Source organism: Haematobia irritans, chromosome 3, assembly GCF_050003625.1.
Source record: "Haematobia irritans isolate KBUSLIRL chromosome 3, ASM5000362v1, whole genome shotgun sequence".
Classification (NCBI taxonomy): Eukaryota; Metazoa; Arthropoda; class Insecta; order Diptera; family Muscidae; genus Haematobia; species Haematobia irritans.
Genome location: NC_134399.1, coordinates 127,987,475 through 128,009,931, shown reverse-complemented (window position 1 = coordinate 128,009,931; position 22,457 = coordinate 127,987,475). Strand labels below are relative to the sequence as shown.

The window sequence follows — 22,457 nt, the reverse complement described above, 5'->3', positions numbered from 1 at the left end:
CTTGCACTGAAAAAACAGTGAACCCACCAGGAAAGATAACTTTCGATTAATTTTAGAAAATTTTGAATTTTTTTAGAAAATTTTAACTAAACAGTATTACAAGCGCTGGCATCACTCCGATATGGTAAAAATAAGTAAATATTTTTCGACAAATTCAAGAAAATTTATTAGACATAACTAAGTTTTTGCACTTGTTAAAGAAAATTTTGTAGTTTTAAGAGAAATCTTGGAGTTCAAAATTGCAAGAATGTCTTTAGTGCCATACGAAGTTCATGATGGACACATTTTTGGTAAAATTTACAAATTTAAAGAAATAATGAACTATTTTGTGAGAAATACGAAATTAGGAAACCTTTATGCTTTATTTTTGTATAATTTTTTCCTGTGTTTTAGTTCATTTAACTAACGTACGCAAAAAATTATTTGAGTAAAGTAAACTTTTTCCAAACATAATGATTCTATGAACTAATATAAAGTTAAATTGGCTTTAGTGAAATAGAGAGTTCACTTTTTTTTGAGTGTGTGTATGCAAGGCGGGCATGCTAACCATTGCACTACGGTGGCTCCCTAACTATGTCTAAAAAATTTTCTTGAAATTGTCGGAAAATATTTACTTGTTTTTGTGATATCGGCGTGATGTCTGCGGTTGTAATACTATTTAGTTAAAATTTTATTAAAAAAAAAATCTTCTAAAATTAACCATAATTTTCCTTCGTGGTGGGATCGCTGTTTTTTCAGTGTAGTTAACAAATTACAAAAATGCATATACATAAAAACCATAGAGAAACAAATCTACTCAAAAATCGCATTGAATTGGCATTAGCTTCGGACATTTCCTAGTATTTTTCATCTCCAAGTGGGTTCTAAACTACGTTAAGGGTTTGGCGTTTGTTTTTAGCATAAAGAAAAACACGCCTCATAAATTCTTAAAACTTTGATAAGCCATTTGTGTGTTATCGCATCTTAACTCTTCAATTGTATCGCCACAAGTATGTCGATTATACCCCGAGGAAGTATGCCAGGTGATTTTGACAAGGCCAGAAGGGAGCAAGGTATTTATGAAGATAGCTAGAGTATGATCTGATAAGCGGGGGAGTGGGTTGAAGAGAGCATATGCGATTTCTACTTGAATTGCTCTAGATTTCGATTTGTTTTATGACAATACACCGAGAAATGATTGCAGCCCCTTTGAGTGTCCCCACCATTGGCATCTACGATCAGGTGAAATACACTTGCAACACCCTTTTACTAAGTGTATTCGTGTGTGTGTGCGTGTCTGCTTGTATGTTCGTGTAAACGTATTTGAAACTTTCTTCTCTTGCCTTGATTATTGGCTAAAGTTTGATTAGTCTGTTGAGTGCCGTTAACAGACGTGGACGCGTTTCTTTAGAACGTAAAAACGGTTTAACGGCTTCCATAACAAAATACATATCCTGTCCCCAACGGACAATTGGGCCAACGAATGTGGATTACTTGTGAATAAGGATATACCCCATTACAAAAAGGATATAAAATAAAATTGCGTTTTCGTTAATCGACCAACACTATGGCGGATGATAACGGTATTTAATATTTAAAAAAAAAGAAATTTTTAATTTACAAAACATATTTGGAATATTAAATAAAAAATCAATTTTTAATCAATTTATAAAAAAAAAAAATAAACTTAAGATTAGAAACAGTGATATATGTGAATCTGTTTTCGACCGTAAGAAAATGTGTTTTAACTTGCATATACATATTCACAAGAAAACCAAAACAAAACTGTGCTGTGAGAAATTGTAAAACAAAAACTACTAATGAAATGAGGAAATTATTTTGGTTAATCAACAATTGGATTAAGTATCATTCAGATCTGGACTTCTTATTTCAAATTCTCAGCATATACCATAGCCTGAGGTTTATAGAATGTTTGCCATTTGTTGCTTCGATTTCTGATGAGAATAAATAAATCAACCACGACCTAATGAAACCCGTGCGTTGACCTTTGCCACTGTCGATAATTTCAACTTTGAAACAAGTATATACGGCCGTAAGTTCGACCAGGCCGAATCTTATGTACCCTCCACCATGGATTGCGTAGAAACTTCGACGAAAGACTGTCATCCACAATCGAATTAAATGGGTTGTGGTATCTTAAAACTTCTTTAACATCGTTTTCTAAATTGTGAGTTAGTCCATACGTGGTATATATTAGACAAAAAAGTATATATAGGTACGTCCACAAATAATTACGAATCGCTATGGACTTTTGCACGGTACGTAGAGAGCCAGAATTGAAATATGGGGGTCGCTTATATGGGACTATATACAATTTGAACTTGATATGGACGAATTTTTGTGTGATTGGGACCGATGTATCTGAGGGCTATATATAACTATAGACCGATATGGACCTAGTTAGGCATGGTTGTTAACGGTCATATAATAGCACAATGTACCAAATTTCAACGGACTCGGATGAAATTTGCTCCTCCAAGAGGCTCCAAAACCAAACCTCGGATCGGTTTATATGGGGGCTATATATGATTATGGACTGATATGGACCACTTTTGTCATGGCTGTTAAATATCATATACTACCACCACGTACCAAATTTCAACCATGAGGTCAAATCTGGGGAGGTCAAATCTGGGGATCGATTTATATGGGAGCTATATATAATTATGGGCTGATAGGAACCAATTCCTGCATGGTTGCTGGATACCATATACTAACATCACGTACAAATTTCAACCGAATGGAAAGAATTTTGCTCTTCCAAGGGGCTCTGGAGGTCAAATCTGGTGATCGGTTTATATGGGGCCTATATATAATTATGGACCGATTTCGACCAATTTTTGCATGGGAGTTTGAGGCCATATATTAACACCACGTACCAAATTTCAACTGAATCAGATGAATTTTGGTCTTCCAAGAGGCTCCGGAGGTCAAATGTGGTGATCGGTTTATATGGGGGCTATATATAATTATGGACCGATGTGGACCAATTTTTGCATGGTTGTTAGAGACCATATACTAACACTATGTACCAAATTTCAGCCGGATCGGATGAAATTTGCTTCTCTTAGAGGCCTCGCAAGCCAAATCGGGGGATCGGTTTATATGGGGGCTATATATAATTATGGACCGATGTGGACCAATTTCTGCATGGTTGTTAGAGACCGTATACTGACACCATGTACCAAATTTCAGCCGGATCGGATAAAATTTGCTTCTCTTAGAGGCCTCGCAAGTCAAATCTGGGGATCGGTTTATATGGGGGCTATATATAATTATGGACCGATGTGGACCAATTTTTGCATGGTTGTTAGAGACCATATACTAACACCATGTACCAAATTTCAGCCGGATCGGATGAAATTTGCTTCTCTTAGAGGCCTCGCAAGCCAAATTTGGGGGTCCGTTTATATGGGGGCTATACGTAAAAGTGGATCGATATGGCCCAATATATGCAATACCATCCGACCTACATCAATAACAACTACTTGTGCCAAGTTTCAAGGCGATAGCTTGTTTCGTTCGGAAGTTAGCGTGATTTCAACGGACGGACATGCTCAGATCGACTCAGAATTTCACCACGACCCAGAATATATATACTTTATGGGGTCTTAGAGCAATATTTCGATGTGTTACAAACGGAATGACAAAGTTAATATACCCCCCATTCTATGGTGGATGGTATAATAATACAAAACAAGTATTAAGTTCGGCCAGGCCGAATCTCCACCATGGATTACGTAGAAACTTGTACTAAAGACTGTCATCCACAATTAAATTACTTGGGTTGCGGCCGATGGCAAGACATCTTAAAACTTCTTAACATCATCTTCTAAAGTGTAAGTTAGTCCATGAGGGATATATAGTAGACAAAAGAAAGGTCGATTAAATACGTATATATTCAGTTCTTGAATATCTTCTTGCGGTCATTATAGAGCCAGAATTGCAATATTGGGGTCGCTTTATATGAGGGCTATGGGGGACCGATGTGGACCAATTTTTGCATTTTTTACTGTTTGGTAGACTTGTAGAATTCTTGATGTTTTGGAAGATTTTGCAAAATATTCCTCTCCAACTATGAAATGCTTCATAAATTTTCTACAGAAATAAAATTTTGACAAAATTTTCTCGAGAAATTAATTTTTGACAAAATTTTGTATAAATAGAAATTATGTTTTGACAAAACTTCCTAAACACATAAAATGTTGACAAAATTTTCTATAGAAATAAAATTTTGAGAAAATTTTCTATAGAAAATTTTGACAAAATTTTCTATGACAATAAAATTTTGGTAGATTATTTTTGGCTCGAATGGCAATCGTGATTTTTCTGTGATTGGGGATCGGTTTATTTGGAGGCTATAAATAATATAGATCTATACGGACCAATTTTCGCATTGTTGTTATCGGCCATACACTAGCGAAATGTACCAAATTTCAACCGGATCGGGAAGGGGGCTATATATAATTAAGAACCGATATGGACCGATTTTTGCATGGTTGTTAGAGACCATATACTAACACCATGTACTAAGTTTCAACCGGATCGGATGAAATTTGCTTCTTTTTGAGGCTGCGCAAGCCAAATCTGGGGATTTGTTTATATGGGGGCTATATATAATTATGGACCGATGTGGACCAAGTTTTGCATGGTTGTTAGAGACCATATACCAAATGTCAACCGAATCGGATTAAAATGCTTCTCTTTGAGGGTTAAAAATAAGGAAATAGTATTAGAAATAAGGGAAAATTTGAGTCACTTTTACAAGTTTTTGACTTAGCAGTGGCGATTTTATAAGGAAAATGTGGGTATTTTGGTCATTTTTGCCCAAATCGGAAAAGCATATATATGGAAGCTATATAGAAATCTGAACCGATTTCAACCAAATTTGACATGCATACATAGTATTTTAATTCTACTCCCTGTGCAAAATTTCACGTAAATCGGACTACAACTTTGAACTCTGTGGTTATATGACGGAAAATCGGGCGAAAGATATATATGGGAGCTATATCTAAATCTTAACCGATTTCAATAAAATTTAGCACACTTGAATACACTACTAATTGTACTCCTAGTGTAAAATTTCAACCAAATTGGGCTAAAACTCTGGCTTCTAGGGCCATTTAAGTCCATATCGGGCGAAAATATATATGAGAGTTATATTTCAATCTGAACCGATTTCAACCAAATTTGGCACACCTGACTATAGTACTTATTGTTCTCTTGGTGCAAAATTTCAAGCAAATCAAGGTAAAACTCTGGCTTCTGGGGCCATATAAGTCCATATCGGGCGAAAGATATATATGGGAGCTACATCTGGGGTTCTATTCTGACCCAAAACAGGAACTTGTGCCAAATTTGAAGGCGATTGGACATAAACTGCGGACAGACGGACATGGCTAGATCGACTCAGGGACGCACCCTGAGCATTATTGCGAAAGACACCATGTGTCTATCTCATCTCCTTCTGGGTATTGCAAACATATGCACTAACTTATAATACCTTGTTCCACAGTGTGGCGCAGGGTATAAAGACTGTATACGAGGGCGGTTCGGAAACTTCTTAGCCTATAAATGAAAGAGAATAGTTAGGTTTTCAAAAATATTTTTATTTGTCAATATAATCTCCTGAAACTTCAATACACTTAGTCCAACGTTTTTTAAAATAGTTTTCCTCAAGGTCTTCAAAATAGTGGTTTACAACTGTAATTGCATCTTCATTTGAGGTAAAACGCTTGCCAAGGATTTTTTTTTTAGATATGGGAACAAGTAAAAGTCACTGGGAGCTAAATCGGGAGAATAAGGTGGGTGGTCAAGCAACTCGCACGTTAATTCGTTGATTTTAGCCATTGTTGTCTTGATGAAAAATATTTTTTTTGTGTTTAAGCCATTTTGTACATTTAATTGATCCAAAAGGTTGCAATAGTACTCTGAATTACAACCGAATTTATGTTGAACGATAACTTTGTTATTCGACATAGATATAAAAAACAGCCTCCTCTTATAATTTTTTGCCGTGACCAAGAATCTACACTCAAAAAAAAAAAAAAGGTTACTTGGATCCAAAGATTTTGACCTTCCTTTAAGGATATTGGTATTGATTCCGAGCAAAAGATGCGGGTTCTTTAAAATAAGGAAATTTTTTTGCGACCTATCTGGCTTTAAATCTAGGATCTCTAAAATTAAAATAAGGATACAGATCTCATTTATCGAATTTTCATACTATTTTTCCGGTATATTAATAAAGCTATTCAAGTACAAACAAATGCCAGTTTAAAAATCCAAAATATAACGGATACTTCAAAGTAAAAAATGTTTTCTTAATTCCAAAAAAACTTTAAACCAAAGACGCTAAATCCTCAAAATAAGTCTTAGTCTATATTTGAAGCGTTTTTATCTTAAATCTAAAGTTTCAATATTTCAGTTAATTTAAGGACAATTTCGTTAAATAAAAAATGTGTTTCTTTACTTTAAGGAAAATTAGCCATAGTTCAAAGACATACGACTTTAACGGAGGGACGCAAATTTACAAAATTTGTGTCCTAAATTTAATGAAAAAGATTATAAACTTTATTTTAATTAAAATTTCATTATTTTAAAGAAATTTGTCCTTAATATTTTGTAAATTTCGCATCCTAAAATTTAGGTTTAATATCACGTAAATATTTTTTTCAGTGTACATATATTTTAATCTTTACAATTTATTGGAATTATTTCATTGAATATATATTCATAAAAAGCTCATCGTCATAAATATATACATATCAATAACCAGAACCAGAACGTATTTTATATAAATGCCGTTGGAAGTAAATTTATTGAAAATTTGTCAAATTTATAGCTCGTCAACGGTATCTTTGGCACCTGGCCCATTTATTGTTTTATTAATTACATGAATGATAATAAATTCGGAACATTGTCCCTGCCTAACATTTTCTTCAATCACTATGGGTAATTGTGTAGTTTGCTCTGTTATCTATGAAAATGCAAGTATTTGGTACTTGATACTAAAATGGTTATATTATTTTTATCATCGTCAGTGATGATAACTTGAGAGAAAAAAAAAACAAAAACCAACGAAAGCGTCAACAACATTGATTGCTTTGGTTATTTGTGACACTAAGTTAGTAGGTATGGATGTTTATCATTCATACAATGATAATAATTTAGCATTGTCTAATCGCGCAAAACATTCATGTTTTTGAAGTACTTTAAATGACTGCAATAATATAAAGATATGAAATGGAACCTCTGGTAAATAGGGATTAAATTATTTATTTTATATATTATTTATTTTTTTATATTTAAATTATTATTTAATTTTCATGATATTTTAGAAAATTTTATGTAAAAAAGTAGAAATATTGTTTAAGTACAAATTTCTGTAAACATTAACAATATGTAATAATATATACAATTTGGTTGAAGGATGCACACATACCAATTATAGAGCCACCGTGGTGCAATGGTTAGCATGCCCGCCTTGCATACACAAGGTCGTGGGTTCGATTCCTGCTACGACCGAACACCAAAAAGTTTTTCAGCGGTGGATTATCCCACCTCAGTAATGCTGGTGACATTTCTGAGGGTTTCAAAGCTTCTCTAAGTGGTTTCACTGGAATGTGGAACGCCGTTCGGACTCGGCTATAAAAAGGAGGTCCCTTGTCATTGAGCTTAACATGGAATCGGGCAGCACTCAGTGATAAGAGAGAAGTTCACCACTGTGGTATCACAATGGACTGAATAGTCTAAGTGAGCTTGATACATCGGGCTGCCACATAACCTAACCTAACCTAACCTAACCTAACCAATTATAGACTTTTTCGGAGTGTGAAAAGTGAATTATAATCAATATTTTTCGGGCGAGGCCGACTTTAGCATATCCAATGTGTTGGGTGCTATATATAAAAGTTTATGTTCCCATACACATATATTTAAATCTGACCAGATCTGGGCAAAATTTGTCAAAGTTCTACAAAATTTATAGAGTTTAAATTTAGGTTGGCTAATGCCCTGGGGTGGAACTCAGTGTTAGTAAAAGAACAAGTAAGTCGTGAGGGCCGACTATATCATACCCTACACCACTTTGTGATCTACATTTTCGATACCATCTGAAATCCTTCAAGTTTGTTGGGTGCTATATATAAAGGTTTATGTTCCCATATACATACATTTAAATCTGAACCGACAATCGCCCTTATTCCTGCAGTAGCCCTCGCCGTCGCTTTTTGTCGCTTTTCGTCAATCGCCACTAATTGGTATTCCGTTCGTCGATATATTCTGCTGTCGAAGAAAATCGGTATTCCTGGTGTCGCTTTTTGTCGCCAACATCGTCGCTTTTTGTCGCCTTTAAATTTACCGGCGACGAGTTTAGTGTTTAATTTTTGAAGAAGGTTTTTAGACTTTATTAATCGAACAAGTGAAAAATAAATGTAAAAATGGAAATTGGTAAGAGGTAAAGTGACTAATCTTCAACAATTACAAAAAAGGGGGAAAATCAGTATATATAGCAGTTATGATCATCACATTTAAATCATAGAAAAGAACACTGTACAATTAAAATAAACGTGTTGATTTTCAATTCCATTTATTTTTAATAGAAATCCTTCAAGACCAATGTATTTTATTTAGCACCAAACTTAGGTAACAATTGTGTCGAACTTTGAATGATCCTTGGACACATAATATCAACGTCGTTCCAATTGTATATGTCGGATGTTGTTGTTGTCCTAATGTAGATATCTAAATAATTTGCCGAGTCAAATTTATCATTTATTTTGATTTTCCAAGTCAACATTGGATTACAAACAAACAGCATTTTGAACGCAAATAATTAAAATTCAGTTTTGCACATCAGCTGATTGTTTTCTTTCACGATGATCCTTGTGCCATTGATCTCAGCGTCGTCGCCATTTTTGTAGTTTTGGAAACTTTAACTGTCCTCGAATATATATCCACATTTTTCCGCGTCAAATTAAATATTTTTTCTTGATTTTCCGAGCTAGAATTGCGTCAGAAATAAAAATATTTTAAACCTTTAGCTTTCTAAAAATAAATTTCGTGTTGTTGCATTACTTTGTAACAAAACGAAATAAAAATAAGATTAAGTGACTTGTAAGTTATATGAAAAGATGATGTACAGTGGGAGAAAAGATGATTCAATTTGTAAGAGGTAAATTCCCAAATGTTTTCTCCATAAGGAGTTAGCATAAAGGGCCCAAAATTAAGTTATCTCTCCCAGCCAGATCTATACTAAAGGCTGTGGAAAGGTTCATTCGCCCGAACCGAAACATGTACAGTCCAGGCGTGTATAGATTTGTATCTGGCGTTAAACCGAAAAAATTAAAATTCTTTTTTTGCACATCAGCTGATTGTTTTCTAGTGTTATCGGCCTTTTATTACCGAGTATTGTAATTGGTACAAAAAGTAATTGTCGTCGTCGGCGTCACCACTTCGCAGGAATACCAAATGAATGACGAGCCGACTTGAAAGCGACAGACGACAAAAAGCGACGACGAGAGCGAGGGCGACTTCAGGAATAAGGGTGAATATATTTAAGGATTCTTAGTGGACAATATATTTAAGACTTCTTAGAAAATCTATTGACTTAATGCCCTGTGGTGGAACACAATGTTAGTAAAAACAAGTAAGGAAAGTCTAAAGTCAGGCGGGGCCGACTATATTATACCCTGCACCACTTTGTAGATCTAAATTTTCGATACCATATCACATCCGTCAAATGTATTGGGGGCTATATATAAAGGTTTGTCCCAAATACTTCCATTTTAATATCACTCGATCTGGACAGAATTTGATAGACTTCTACAAAATCTATAGACTCAAAATTTAAGTCGGCTAATGCACTAGGGTGGAACACGATGGTAGTAACAAAATATGGGAAACATTTAAATCTGAAGTAATTTTAGAAACTTTGCAAAAGTTTATTTATGACTTATCGCTCGATATACATGTATTGGAAGTTTAGGAAAATTAGTATCATTTTTACAAGTTTTCGACTAAGCACACCCAGAGAAGGAATATTTGGGTGGTGACCATGTAACATGGTTTTCGCAACCATGTTATTTTCTCGGAAATCATGTATGTGATTTCGGCAAGCAGATTATATTTGACGAGAAAATAACATTTTAGTGACAAACATGTTACATGGTCACCATACAAAAATAACATTTTGCTCTTGAAACATGTTTGAGGTGATCATATTCCTTCTATGCGTGCAGTGGCGATTTTATATATGGGAGCTATATCTAAATCTTAACCGATTTTAACTAAATTTGGCACGCATAGCAACAAAGCTAATTCTATTCCCTGTGCAAAATTTTAACTAAATCGGAGTAGAATATTGGTCTCTATGGTCATATGAGTGCACTCAAAAAAAAGTGAACTCACTATATCACTAAAGCCAATTTAACTATATTTTAGTTCATGAACTTATTATATTTGGTGAAAGTTTCATTTACTCTAATAATTATTTGCGTACGTTAGTTAAATGAACTAAAAGATGGGACAAAATTATACACAAGTTAAGGATAGAGATTTACTAAATTCGTATTTGTCATAAAATAGTTCATTATTTCTTCAAATTTGTAAATTTTACTACAAAAGCGTCCATCATGAACTTCGTATGTCACTAAAGACATTCTTGCAATTTTGAACTCCAATTTTTTCCTTCAAACTACAAAATTTTCTTTAAAAAGTGAAAAAAATTATTTATGTCCAATAAATTTTCTTGAATTTGTCGAAAATTTTTTACTTATTTTTGTGATATCGGCGCGATGCCAGCGCTTGTAATACTGTTTAGTTAAAAAATTCTAAAAATATTCAAAATTTTCTAAAATCAATCAAAAGTTTTCTTCCTGGTGGGTTCACTGTTTTTTCAGTGTGTAAATCGGGCGAAAGCTATATATGGGAGCTATATCGAAATCTGTACCGAATTCAACCAAATTTGATATGCGTAGTTACTATCTTAATTCTTCTCCCTGTGCAAAATTTCACGTAAATCGGACTACATCTTTGACCTCTGTGGTCATATGACGGAAAATCGGGCGAAAGATATATATGGGTGCTATATCTAAATCTGAACAGATTTCAATAGGGTTATATTTTGACCCAAAACAGAAACTTGTGGAAAATTTGAAGTCGATAGGACTAAAACTGCGACCTAGACTTTCATCACAAAAATGTGTTCATAGACAGACGGACGGACGGACGGTTGGACGGACAGACGGACAGACGGACATGGGTGTTGCAAACATATGCCCTAACTTATAATACCCTGTTCCCTGTGCCACGCAGGGTATAAAAAGTGAGCCCTCTATTTCACTAAAGCCAATTTAACTTTAATTTAGTTCATGGAATTATTATGCTTGAAGAAAGTTTCTTTATTCTAATATTTTTTAACTCCAATTTTTTAACTACAAAATTTTCTTTAACAAGTGAAAAACATAAATTATGTCTAATAAACTTTCTTGAATTTATCGAAAATTATTTACTTATTTTTGTGATATTTTCATTTTCTAAAATCAAATGATGTTTGCGGAAAACTACTAAAAATGCATTAAAAATATACTTTTCGAAGCCAAAAGATGCTAAAAATTACATAATATCAAATTTAAAGACTATTATTTTATTTCTATAGAAAAATCTGTCAAAATTTTATTTTTCTGCGAAAATTTTGTCAAAATTTTATTTTTCTGCGAAAATTTTGTCAAAATTTTATTTTTCTGCGAAAATTTTATCAAAATTTTATTTCTATAGAAAATGTCAAAATTTTATTTCTATAGAAAATTTTGTCAAAATTTTATTTCTATAGGAAATTTTGTCAAAATTTTATTTCTATAGGAAATTTTGTCAAAATGTTATTTCTTTAGAACATTTTGTCAAAATTTTATTTCTATAGAAAATTTTGTTAAAATTTTATTTCTATAGAAAAGTTTGTCAACATTTTATTTAGTTAGTCTTTATACTTCATTTGTGTATAATTTTTTCCTCTGTTTTAGTTAATTTAACTATCGTACGCAAAAAATTAATAAAGTCTTGGAAACTTTCTTAAAACGTAATAATACCATGAACTAAAATAGAATTAAATCGGCTTTAGTGAAATATAGGGTTCACTTTTTTTGAGTGTAGAAACCTCAGAAAATTGCCACTAGATCATCTCTGTAGGATGCTCATATACTAAAAATGGTTATTTTCAGACAATAAAAGCCTATATAAAACGCATAGTAATTTTCTAATGTAAGTATCAATTATTTCTCCCCTGAACAACTTTCATTAATTTATTGAAAACAATTCTACAATATAAATTTCAAAAATTAAGTTTTTAGTCAAATAAAGTTGTTTCTTACATTTAGAAATTACGTGTGGAAAATATTGTCTCAGTAAGGAAGATTGTTATGTATTGTTATTATATGATTTTATTAATTAAACTTATTTAAACTTGATATGCATTGCAAACACGAATACTTCGTATGTTGAAATTATTTGTAACAAAAGATTAAAATTAAATGCACGGTTCATTGTAAAAAAGTAAAAATTCTACACTAAAGACAATTGAAATGCACTTTCGATAGTGTTGAAATTCCTTCATCGCTTATCTCGACCAAGAAAGCTCGACTCCTGTAGTAAATGATAGATAAAATATTTCAACATTAATTATCATTTATCAATGGGAAATTGTATTATTCTATTGACTCTATTCTCTTACAACAAAGTCGAATAATGATTCTTAAGAAATTGTGTCAATTACTGAACAACTTCTATCGTTTTAAGTAGAAATGCCTAGTGTATTTGTACTGATAATATAAATAGAAACATTGATTGAAATTGAATATCTATAAACATAGGGCTGCAATTCTTCGATTGCATTGCTACCGTAATTAAAGTCATGTTTTTCTTTAAATCTCAAATAACCTTGTTATCTTTGTGAAGTAAATAGTAGGTTAGGTTAGGTTAGGTTATGTGGCAGCCCGATGTATCAGGCTCACTTAGACTATTCAGTCCATTGTGATACCACAGTGGTGAACTTCTCTCTTATCACTGAGTGCTGCCCGATTCCATGTTAAGCTCAATGACAAGGGACCTCCTTTTTATAGCCGAGTCCGAACGGCGTTCCACATTCCAGTGAAACCACTTAGAGAAGCTTTGAAACCCTCAGAAATGTCACCAGCATTACTGAGGTGGGATAATCCACCGCTGAAAAACTTTTTGGTGTTCGGTCGTAGCAGGAATCGAACCCACGACCTTGTGTATGCAAGGCGGGCATGCTAACCATTGCACCACGGTGGCTCCGGTAAATAGTAAGAACAAATCAAGTTACAAGTGAAGCTTGTTCCTAAAGTGGCTATTAAAAACATATTTGTCACAATTTTATTTCCATAAAAAAAATTTAGTCAAAATTTTATTTCTATAAAAAAATTGTCAAAATTTTATTTCTATAAAAAAATTGTCAACATTTTATTTCTATAGAAAATTTTGTTAAGATTTTATTTCTATAGAAAATTTTGTCAGAATTTTATTTCTATAGAAAATTTTGTCAAAATTTTATTTCTATAGAAAATTTTGTCAAAATTTTATTTCTATAGAAAATTTTATCAACATTTTATTTCTGTAGAAAATTTTGTTAAAATTTTATTTCTATAGAAAATTTTGTCAAAATTTTATTTCTATAGAAAATTTTGTCAAAATTTTATTCCTATAGAAAATTTTATCAAAATTTTATTTCTATAGAGAACTTTGTCAAAATTTTATTTCTATAAAAAATTTTTATCAAAATTTTATTTTTACAGAACATTTTGTTTAAATTTTTTTTCTATAGAAGATTTTGTCAATATTTTATTTCTACAGAAAATTTTATTTCTATAAAAAATGTTGTCAATTTTTTTCTGTAGACAATTTTGTCAAAATTTTATTTCTATAGAAAATTTAGTCAAAATTTTATTTTCGAAACTGAATTTCTATATAAATTTTTGTCATAACTAGTTTTGTTTTCATAAAAAAAAATTAATTATCATTTTATTTCTATAGAAAATTTTGTCAAAATTTTATTTCTATAGAAAATGTTGTTAAAATTTGAACATATTGTCAAAAATTTTTCTCTATAGAAATTTTTGTCAAAATGTTACTTCTAAGAAATTTTGTCAACATTTTATTTCTATAGAAAAATTTGTCAAAATTTTATTTCTATAGAAATTTTTGTCAAAATTTTATTTCTATCGAGCGATAAATTATTGCCAATTGAATTGCTTCAGATTGAAATGTTTCCCATATTTTTTACTAACATTTAGTTCCATCCCAGGGCATTAGCCGACTTAAATTTTAAGTCTATAGAAGTCTAACAAATTTTGTCCAAATCGGGTCAGATTTGAATATATGTATATGGGAACATAAACCTTTATATATAGCACCCAACACATTCGAAGGATTTGATATGCTATCGAAAATGTGGATCTACAAAGTGGGGGGGGGGGATAATATAGTCGGCCCCGCCCGACCTTAGACTTTTTGCCATAGGCTACTGATCAAAGTTGTCACTAGCAAATGTTGATATTATTTCCTCATTTTAGAATAATTCATTCGTATCAAAGGGTCGTGTGCCACATAAACTCAAAATTAGAATGAGGAGAAATAGTAATAATATGACCGTTTAATTTAATGTTAGCGCGAATCCATTAGTCAAATTCAGTCTATTTATTGTTAGTTACATCTACATGCAGTAAAGAAACATGCTTGTCACGAAGAGCAAAATAATGTGAATAAATTCGCGTCTGTTTGTTCTTTAAGAATTTTCTTTGATTAAAATTTCGTTCCGGAGGAAAGTAACATATTTATTTTTTTGGGGATACCTAATCGAACTCAATTAAAGTCAATTTACAATAAATTGACTTTACAATAAATGTATAATAAATTAAGTTAAATTTTAATAAATCATTTTAATATTAAATTCAAATAAAACATTTTTGTATTAATTTTCCAGGAGGCAAGCCTTTAAAGGGCGATGTTTCCGAAAAACCGACAACCGATGCCATTGAGACCCCATCCGCTGCTGTAGAAAGTGCGGTGGAAACGGATCTTAAAAAGAGTAATGAAACCGAATTTGTACCTGCAATTGTACCAGCTAAGCAAGTTGAAGAACCTGCCAGTAATGAAGCAATTGAAGCGACAAATGTTTCCGAAGCCGAAGGACAAGTAAAGGTAACTAAAAAGTGATGGACTTAATACATAAGCCAAAATATTCTAAAGCTTATTTCTTCACTCGAATAGAAAATGCCCTATCCCAAATCAGTATTCTTCATTATCAGTAATGAATTCTGTGAACGTTTCAATTATTATGGCATGAGAAGTAAGTATCAGCTCAAAGAAGGAAAATTTCCCAACCACTTTTAATCTCACACAAATTTTCTCATATTTTCCAGCAATTTTGGTTTTATATCTAAGTCGTCAATTGAACTATAGCGATGATACAGCCACTGTGATTTTCCACATCTTTACCATGTTTGTATATTTCCTGTGTATTTTGGGTGCCATCATATCTGACAGTTGGTTGGGTAAATTCAAGACAATTCTATATCTGTCGTTGGTCTATGTTTGCGGTTCTGTTTTGGTTACATTGGGTGCCATGCCTCCATTGAATTTGCCAGCGACAACGTTTACAATGCTGGGTCTAGCGCTTATAGCTCTGGGCTCAGGCGGTATAAAACCTTGTGTTTCGGCTTTCGGTGGTGATCAATTTAAGATGCCCGAACAAATCAAACAGATGACCACATTCTTTTCGTTGTTCTATTTCTCCATCAATGCTGGTTCATTGATTTCGACAACGGTAACACCGATTTTACGTGAAGATGTCGCATGTTTTGGTGAAAAGGAATGTTATTCTTTGGCCTTTGGTGTTCCAGCGGTTTTGATGGCTGTCTCCATCGGTAAGTTGTTGTTGTTGTTTATGCCTACCTGCAAGATTACCTAATATATTTTTGTTTGTTTTTGTTTTTAGTTATCTTTGTCCTGGGTCGTCCTTTGTATAAGAGCAAACCTCCAGCAGGCAATATGGTTGTATTGGTCAGCAAAACCATTGGTGTAAGTATTGTCCAAAATTGTGAACAAAATATTCACAGAAAAAAAATTCACAAAAAATTTTCCACTTAAAATCTTAATTGAGTTTTTAAAAAATATTCAATTAAAAATTTAATTGATTCAACTAATTTTTTAATTGAAACAAAAATCAATCACACAAATTAATAGTAGCAATACATTTTTTAATTGGCTGTCAATTAATTTTTTAATTGATACTATCATTTCTGTGATTGAAGACATTTCAATCAAAAAATTAATTGGATCAATTAATTTCGTGATTGAATCAGAAAAAAAAATTGTATGTTGTAAAGATCTTAAAGTTTGATAAGCAATTATTTTTTATGATGATTTTTTGAATTCAACAACAACAAGTGAGTAAAGTAGAAAGTCGGACGGGGCCGACTATATCATACCCTAAACCATCCCTACTGAATTAGTAAACTTAAGCATTTGTGGGGTATCATTGGTATAGGTTTTGGAGAACATAAAGGGGGGTACATGTTTATGGGTGTCTTGTCACAATCTGAGCAGAAATGTCTAATATTACGAGCTATGGTTTATTTTGCACGAAAAGAGTTAGTATGCCTCTAATATTGAGTACATTATTAAAAAAGAGGAAATCGGTCAATTAGTTGTGGGTAATAAATCCAAATTTCTGCAAATAGGGCAATCGATTTATGTAAGAGCTACATGAAAGTCTAAATACGATCAGCTAGTACATCAAAATTTGAAATTTGAATAACATAGTTTAATAAATAAGAGTATTATGACCAAATATGACAAAATCGAGCGATGCATATATATGGGACCTATATCTAAATCTGAACCAATTTGTATAATATTTTGCAGGTATGATTGATACCACAGAAGGTCACATTGTGTAAAATTTGAGTACGATCAGTTAATAAATGAGGCCCCTATGGTCAAAAATAAGGTTATTAGGGGCAAATTTTTCAAAATCGGACGATAAATATGTATGGGAGCTATATCTAAATTTGAACCGATTTCGATGAAATTTTGCACATACAGTTGGTGCTATAGAAGATTACATTTAGCCAACCTTGGTTACGATCGGTTTGATAAATAAGGGTTTTACGGCCAAATTTGGCAAAATCGGGCGATACATATATATGGGAGCTATATCTAAATCTAAACCGATTTCGATGAAATTTCGCACATACAGTTAGAGCTATAGAAGATTACATTTAGCCAACTTTGAGTACGATCGGTTGATAAATAAGGGTTTTACGGCCAAATTGGACCAAATCGGGCGATACATATATATGGGAGCTATATCTAAATCTGAACCGATTTCGATTATTTTTGGAACATATTTTCAGTACCATAAAAGATTAGAGTAAGCCAAGTTTTAGTAAGATCGCTTAATAAATAAGGGTTTTATGGACAAATTTGGGAAAATCGGGCGATACATATATATGGGAGCTATATCTAAATCTGAACCGATTTATATGAAATTTTGCAGACTTAAAGAACGATGAGAAAGATTATCTTTTGCCAAATTTGGTGACGATCCGTTTGAAAACAAACGCAACGTGACCCCATTTGTCGAAATCGGGCGATACATATATATGGGAGCTATATCTAAATTTGATCCGATTTCTTCCAAATTCAATAGCGTTCGTCCTTGTTCCCAAAAAACTCCCTGTACCAAATTTCATCAAAATCGGTTAATAATTGCGACCGGAATCCTGTGAACAACAAATACATGGACAGACGGACGGACGGACACCAAGCGCTAGATCGACTCAGGAGGTGATTCTGAGTCGATCGGTATATATTTTATGGGGTCTGAAATCAATATTTCTGGTAGGAGCGGAGCGGAGCAAGCCCTTTTTTTGCCGGAGCGGGAGCGGTATTTCTAAAATCCGGAGCGGAGCGGGAGCGGAGCCGTTTCCAAATGAAAAACCGCTCCGCTCCGAATAAAATATTACTTGAATGAAATGTGTAACTTTGAAATTAAACTGTGTAGGTAATTTCAAATTTAGCTAGTACTTAGCGTAGTGTGAGTAAACGTTTAAAATGTACGATATGTATTTTTGTACGTACGTACATTGGGGAAAACACAACGTGTTTTTTTAGTAATTGTTTTCAAAAACGGCAAATGTCAAAATATTAAACGATCTTATTTATATTTAATTTTTTAGTTTTCTACACCGAAAAAAATATTGTCGTGAAGTTAAAGATTCCATGTCCTTAGAATAAGAATGCAAATTTGCTTAACATGGAAGACGCATTTCTCTAAAATAAAGTTTTTTTCTTGTCCAAAAGGCAATAAACTTTTGAATGAAGTTGTAATATCCTTATAATTAAGTGATTTTACTTAAAAATGTGTATCATAACATGAAAGATAAAATTTTTGAGGTAAGGTCAACGTGACTTTAATAATTAAGAAAAATTCTTTAAAATTAATAAAATTGTCTTTAAATTTGTTTCCTTTTTGCATCTTGCCTACAAAGCAAAAAATCGTTAAAAAATAAGACATGTTTTTCAACACTTTATTTTAAAGACGCTTTTTACTTGTTTTTTCGTCAGTTGTTATCAAAATCCTTTAAAAACGAGTTAACGAGTTATTTTTTTCCATATTAATACTCGACTTCCAGTAGAAATTATGCTATGTTATAATTTCTACTGGAAGTCGAGTATTAATATGGAAAAAAAATAACTCGTTAACACGTTTTTAAAGGATTTTGATAACAACTGACGAAAAAAATCTAAAAAAATGAAAAATTAACATTTGCTTCCTAGAAGCAATTACATAACCCCCAAATTTAAAAGAGAATTACGTCTTTAACCCTGGAAAGTCATCCTTATTTTTTGTACACAAACGTCATCCTTCGTCATTTTGACTACGGCTTATTTCAAGACGCTATAATTTACATCGTAAGCAAAAATGACAACCAAAATTGAGTTTATTTTCTTATTCAATTTGTTTTTAATTAGTATAAAACAAAAACTCATAAAATTGTTGAATTAGTATTACTTAAATTTATCATTTCCTAATCGACTAAAATGCATTTTAAATCGAAAATGAAATTACGCGTCGTCATTTTGACGAAGGATGACTGTCCAGGGTTAAAGTATCCTTACTTGTATTCTCCGCTTCTTTGGCTCGGAATTAATACCCAAACTGTTAAAGTAAAGAAAAAATCTTTGGAACCGGGCATGCTTTTTTTCAATGTAAGGACATTCATATTTGCTTTACTATTGTACTATATCCTAGCATTCTCTTATTTCTGATATTAGTTCTCGAAAATTTAATTAAAATTATGGATAGTTTCAATTTTGGTTGAAAAATGTGCGCATATACATTTATTATACAATAAAGGGGAAAAAAGCGAAATTAGGTAACACTAGATCTGAGTAAGAATATTCGCAGGTATACCACGGACTGATGTCGATGGAGGTTGTTGCAAACATAAACATACACACACACATTACAAATATAACAAAACCTCTTCTCTACGTCTGTTGCAAAACAAAAAAAAACTTTCGGAGAGTAGTTACTTCTACTCTGTGTATAGACTTTCAATTCCAATCAGCGTTGCCGTTTTGGTCCGATCGGACCAAAATTGGTCCAAAAGATTTCTAATTTTTAAATTTGGTCCGATGGTCAGACCAAACAGAATTTGGTCCATTTTTGTCCATTTTCATAAATTTGGTTTCTATCACATATTAAATAGTAGATGGTGCACCGCAAAGAATATTGTCGGGAGGCCAAATATTTCACATGCTTAAAATACGAATACGAATTTTGCTTAGAATAGAAGACGTATTTCTCTGAAAAAAAGTTTTCCCTTGTCTAAAAGTCTCTAAACTTTTCAATGAAGTCTGTTTGTCCTTATAGCTAAGTGATTCGACATAAAAATGTGTATCCTAACATGAATGCAAATTTCGTTTTAATGAAGTCAAAATGGATTTATTATTTCTGAAAAAATCTTCAAAATTAATAAAATATTTCAACACATTGTTTTAAAGTCATTATACCCTAAACCACATAGTGGTTAGGGTATAATAAGTTTGATCTGCCAAAAAATGTGCCTACAAGAAATATTGATTTTAGACCCCATAAAATATATACCGATCGACTCAGAATCACCTCCTGAGTCGATTTAGCGCTTGCTGTCCGTCCGTCCATTCGTCCGTCTGTCCATGTATTTGTTGTTCACAGGATTTCGGTCGCAATTATTAACCGAGTTTGATGAAATTTGGTACAGGGAGTTTTTTTGGGCACAAGGACGAACGTTATTGAATTTGGAAGAAATCGGATCAAATTTAGATATAGCTCCCATATATATGTATTGCCCGATTTCGACAAATGGGGTCACGTTGCACTTTTTTTACTAACCGATCGTCGTCAAATTTAGCACAAAATAAACTTCTGTATCACCCTTTAAGTCTGAAAATTTCATCGAAATCGGTTCAGATTTAGATATAGGTCCCATATATATGTATCGCCCGATTTTGTCAAATTAGGTCATAAAACCCTTATTTATCAACTGATCTTACTCAAAGTTGGCGAAATGTAATCTTCTATAGCACTAACTATATGTGCAAAGAATCATCGAAATCGGTTCAAATTTAGCTATAGCTCCCATATGTACCGCCCGATTTTTCTAAATAAAATAAAACTCAATTGAACAAATAATACAATGTTTGTACTATAATTTTCTCGAAGAGGAGCGGAGCGGAGCGTGGAGCGGAGCGATTTTTTTTTTCTCGGAGCGGAGCGAGGAGCGGAGCGGGTTTTTTTTCTCCGGAGCGGGAGCGGAGCGAAAAAAATGGACCGCTCCGGATCCCTGGTTTAGGGTATAAAAAGCTAAAGTCGGTCAAAGCTGACTGCAAGGCCACTTACACCAAATTTTACCAATTGAAAATGACCCCATTTTTATACCCTGCGCCACACTGTGGAACAGAGTATTATAAGTTAGTGCATATGTTTGCAACACCCAGAAGGAGACGAGATAGACACATGGTGTCTTTGCCAAAATGCTCAGGGTGGGCTCCTGAGTCGATATAGTCATGTCCGTCTGTCCGTGAACACATTTTTGTAATCACAGTCTAGGTCGCAGTTTTAGTCCAATCGACTTCAAATTTGGCACAAGTATGTGTTTTGGCTCTGAATAGAACCCTATTGATTTTGGAAGAAATTGGTTCAGATTTAGATATAGCTCCCATATATATATTTCGCCCGATATGGACTTATATGGCCCCAGAAGCCAGAGTTTTACCCTAATTTGCTTAAAATTTTGCACAAGAAGAACAATTAGTACTATAGTCAAGTGTGCCAAATTTTATTGAAATCGGTTCAGATTTAGATATAGCTCCCATATATCTTTCGCCCGATATGAACTAATACGGTCCCAGAAGCCAAAGTTTTACCCCAATTTGGTTGAAATTTTGCTCTAGGAGTACAATTAGTAGTGTAGTCAAGTGTGCCAAATTTTATTGAAATCGGTTCAGATTTAGATATAGCTCCCATATATATCGTTCGCCCGATTTACACTCATATGACCACAGTGGCCAATCTTTTACTCCGATTTAATTGAAATTTTGCACAGGGAGTAGAATTAGCATATTAGCTATGCTTGCCAAATTTGGTTGAAAATGGTTCAGATTTATATATAGCTCCCATATATATGTTTTTCTGATTTCGACAAAAATGGTCAAAATACCAACATTTTCCTTGTAAAATCGCCAAAAAGTTGAAAAGTTGTAAAAATGACTCTAATTTTCCTAAACTTCTAATACATATATATCGAGCGATAAATCATAAATAAACTTTTGCGAAGTTTCCTTAAAATTGCTTCAGATTTAAATGTTTCCCATATTTATACCCTTCACCACTACTGTGGTACAGGGTATAATAAGTTTGTTTTTTACTAAAATTGTGTTCCACCCTAGTGCATTAGCCAACTTAAATTTTGAGTCTATAGATTTTGTAAAAGTCTATTAAATTCTGTCCAAATCGAGTGATATTTAAATGTATGTATTTGGGACAAATACAATTTGACGGATGTGATATGGTATCGAAAATTTAGATCTACAAAGTGGTGCAGGGTATAATATAGTCGGCCCCGCCCTACTTTAGACTTTTCTTACTTGTTTTATAACAAATTCAGACTAAATGCTTTGGATGGTTTTTAAGGAAAATAATTAGCTGGTAATGAAACGAATATCATCTAGTTGTCATTTCTAGTTTGGCAGATTATAAACACTTCGTGTCGTAATACATTAGTTAACTTAAGCTGATTTGAGCATTATTATAAAATAAAACCTTATTCAGAATCTATTGTTTCATATTTTTTGCGTATTTCAATCTCTTATCATATATTATCTTATTTATATTT

The 22,457-nt window shown here is 32.8% G+C and overlaps 1 protein-coding gene across 1 annotated transcript in view; it reads left to right on the top strand.

Moving 5' to 3' along the window:
• Positions 1-1,339: 1,339 nt before the first annotated feature.
• Positions 1,340-22,457, top strand: part of LOC142228509 (peptide transporter family 1) — a 29,612-nt gene continuing 8,494 nt past the window's right edge. Inside the window, exons 1-5 of the mRNA XM_075298952.1 lie at positions 1,340-1,562; positions 14,996-15,213; positions 15,283-15,361; positions 15,435-15,938; positions 16,010-16,092. Coding sequence (XP_075155067.1) covers positions 1,547-1,562; positions 14,996-15,213; positions 15,283-15,361; positions 15,435-15,938; positions 16,010-16,092 — 900 coding nt within the window. The 5' untranslated portion in view covers positions 1,340-1,546. The remainder of the gene's footprint in view (positions 1,563-14,995; positions 15,214-15,282; positions 15,362-15,434; positions 15,939-16,009; positions 16,093-22,457) is intronic.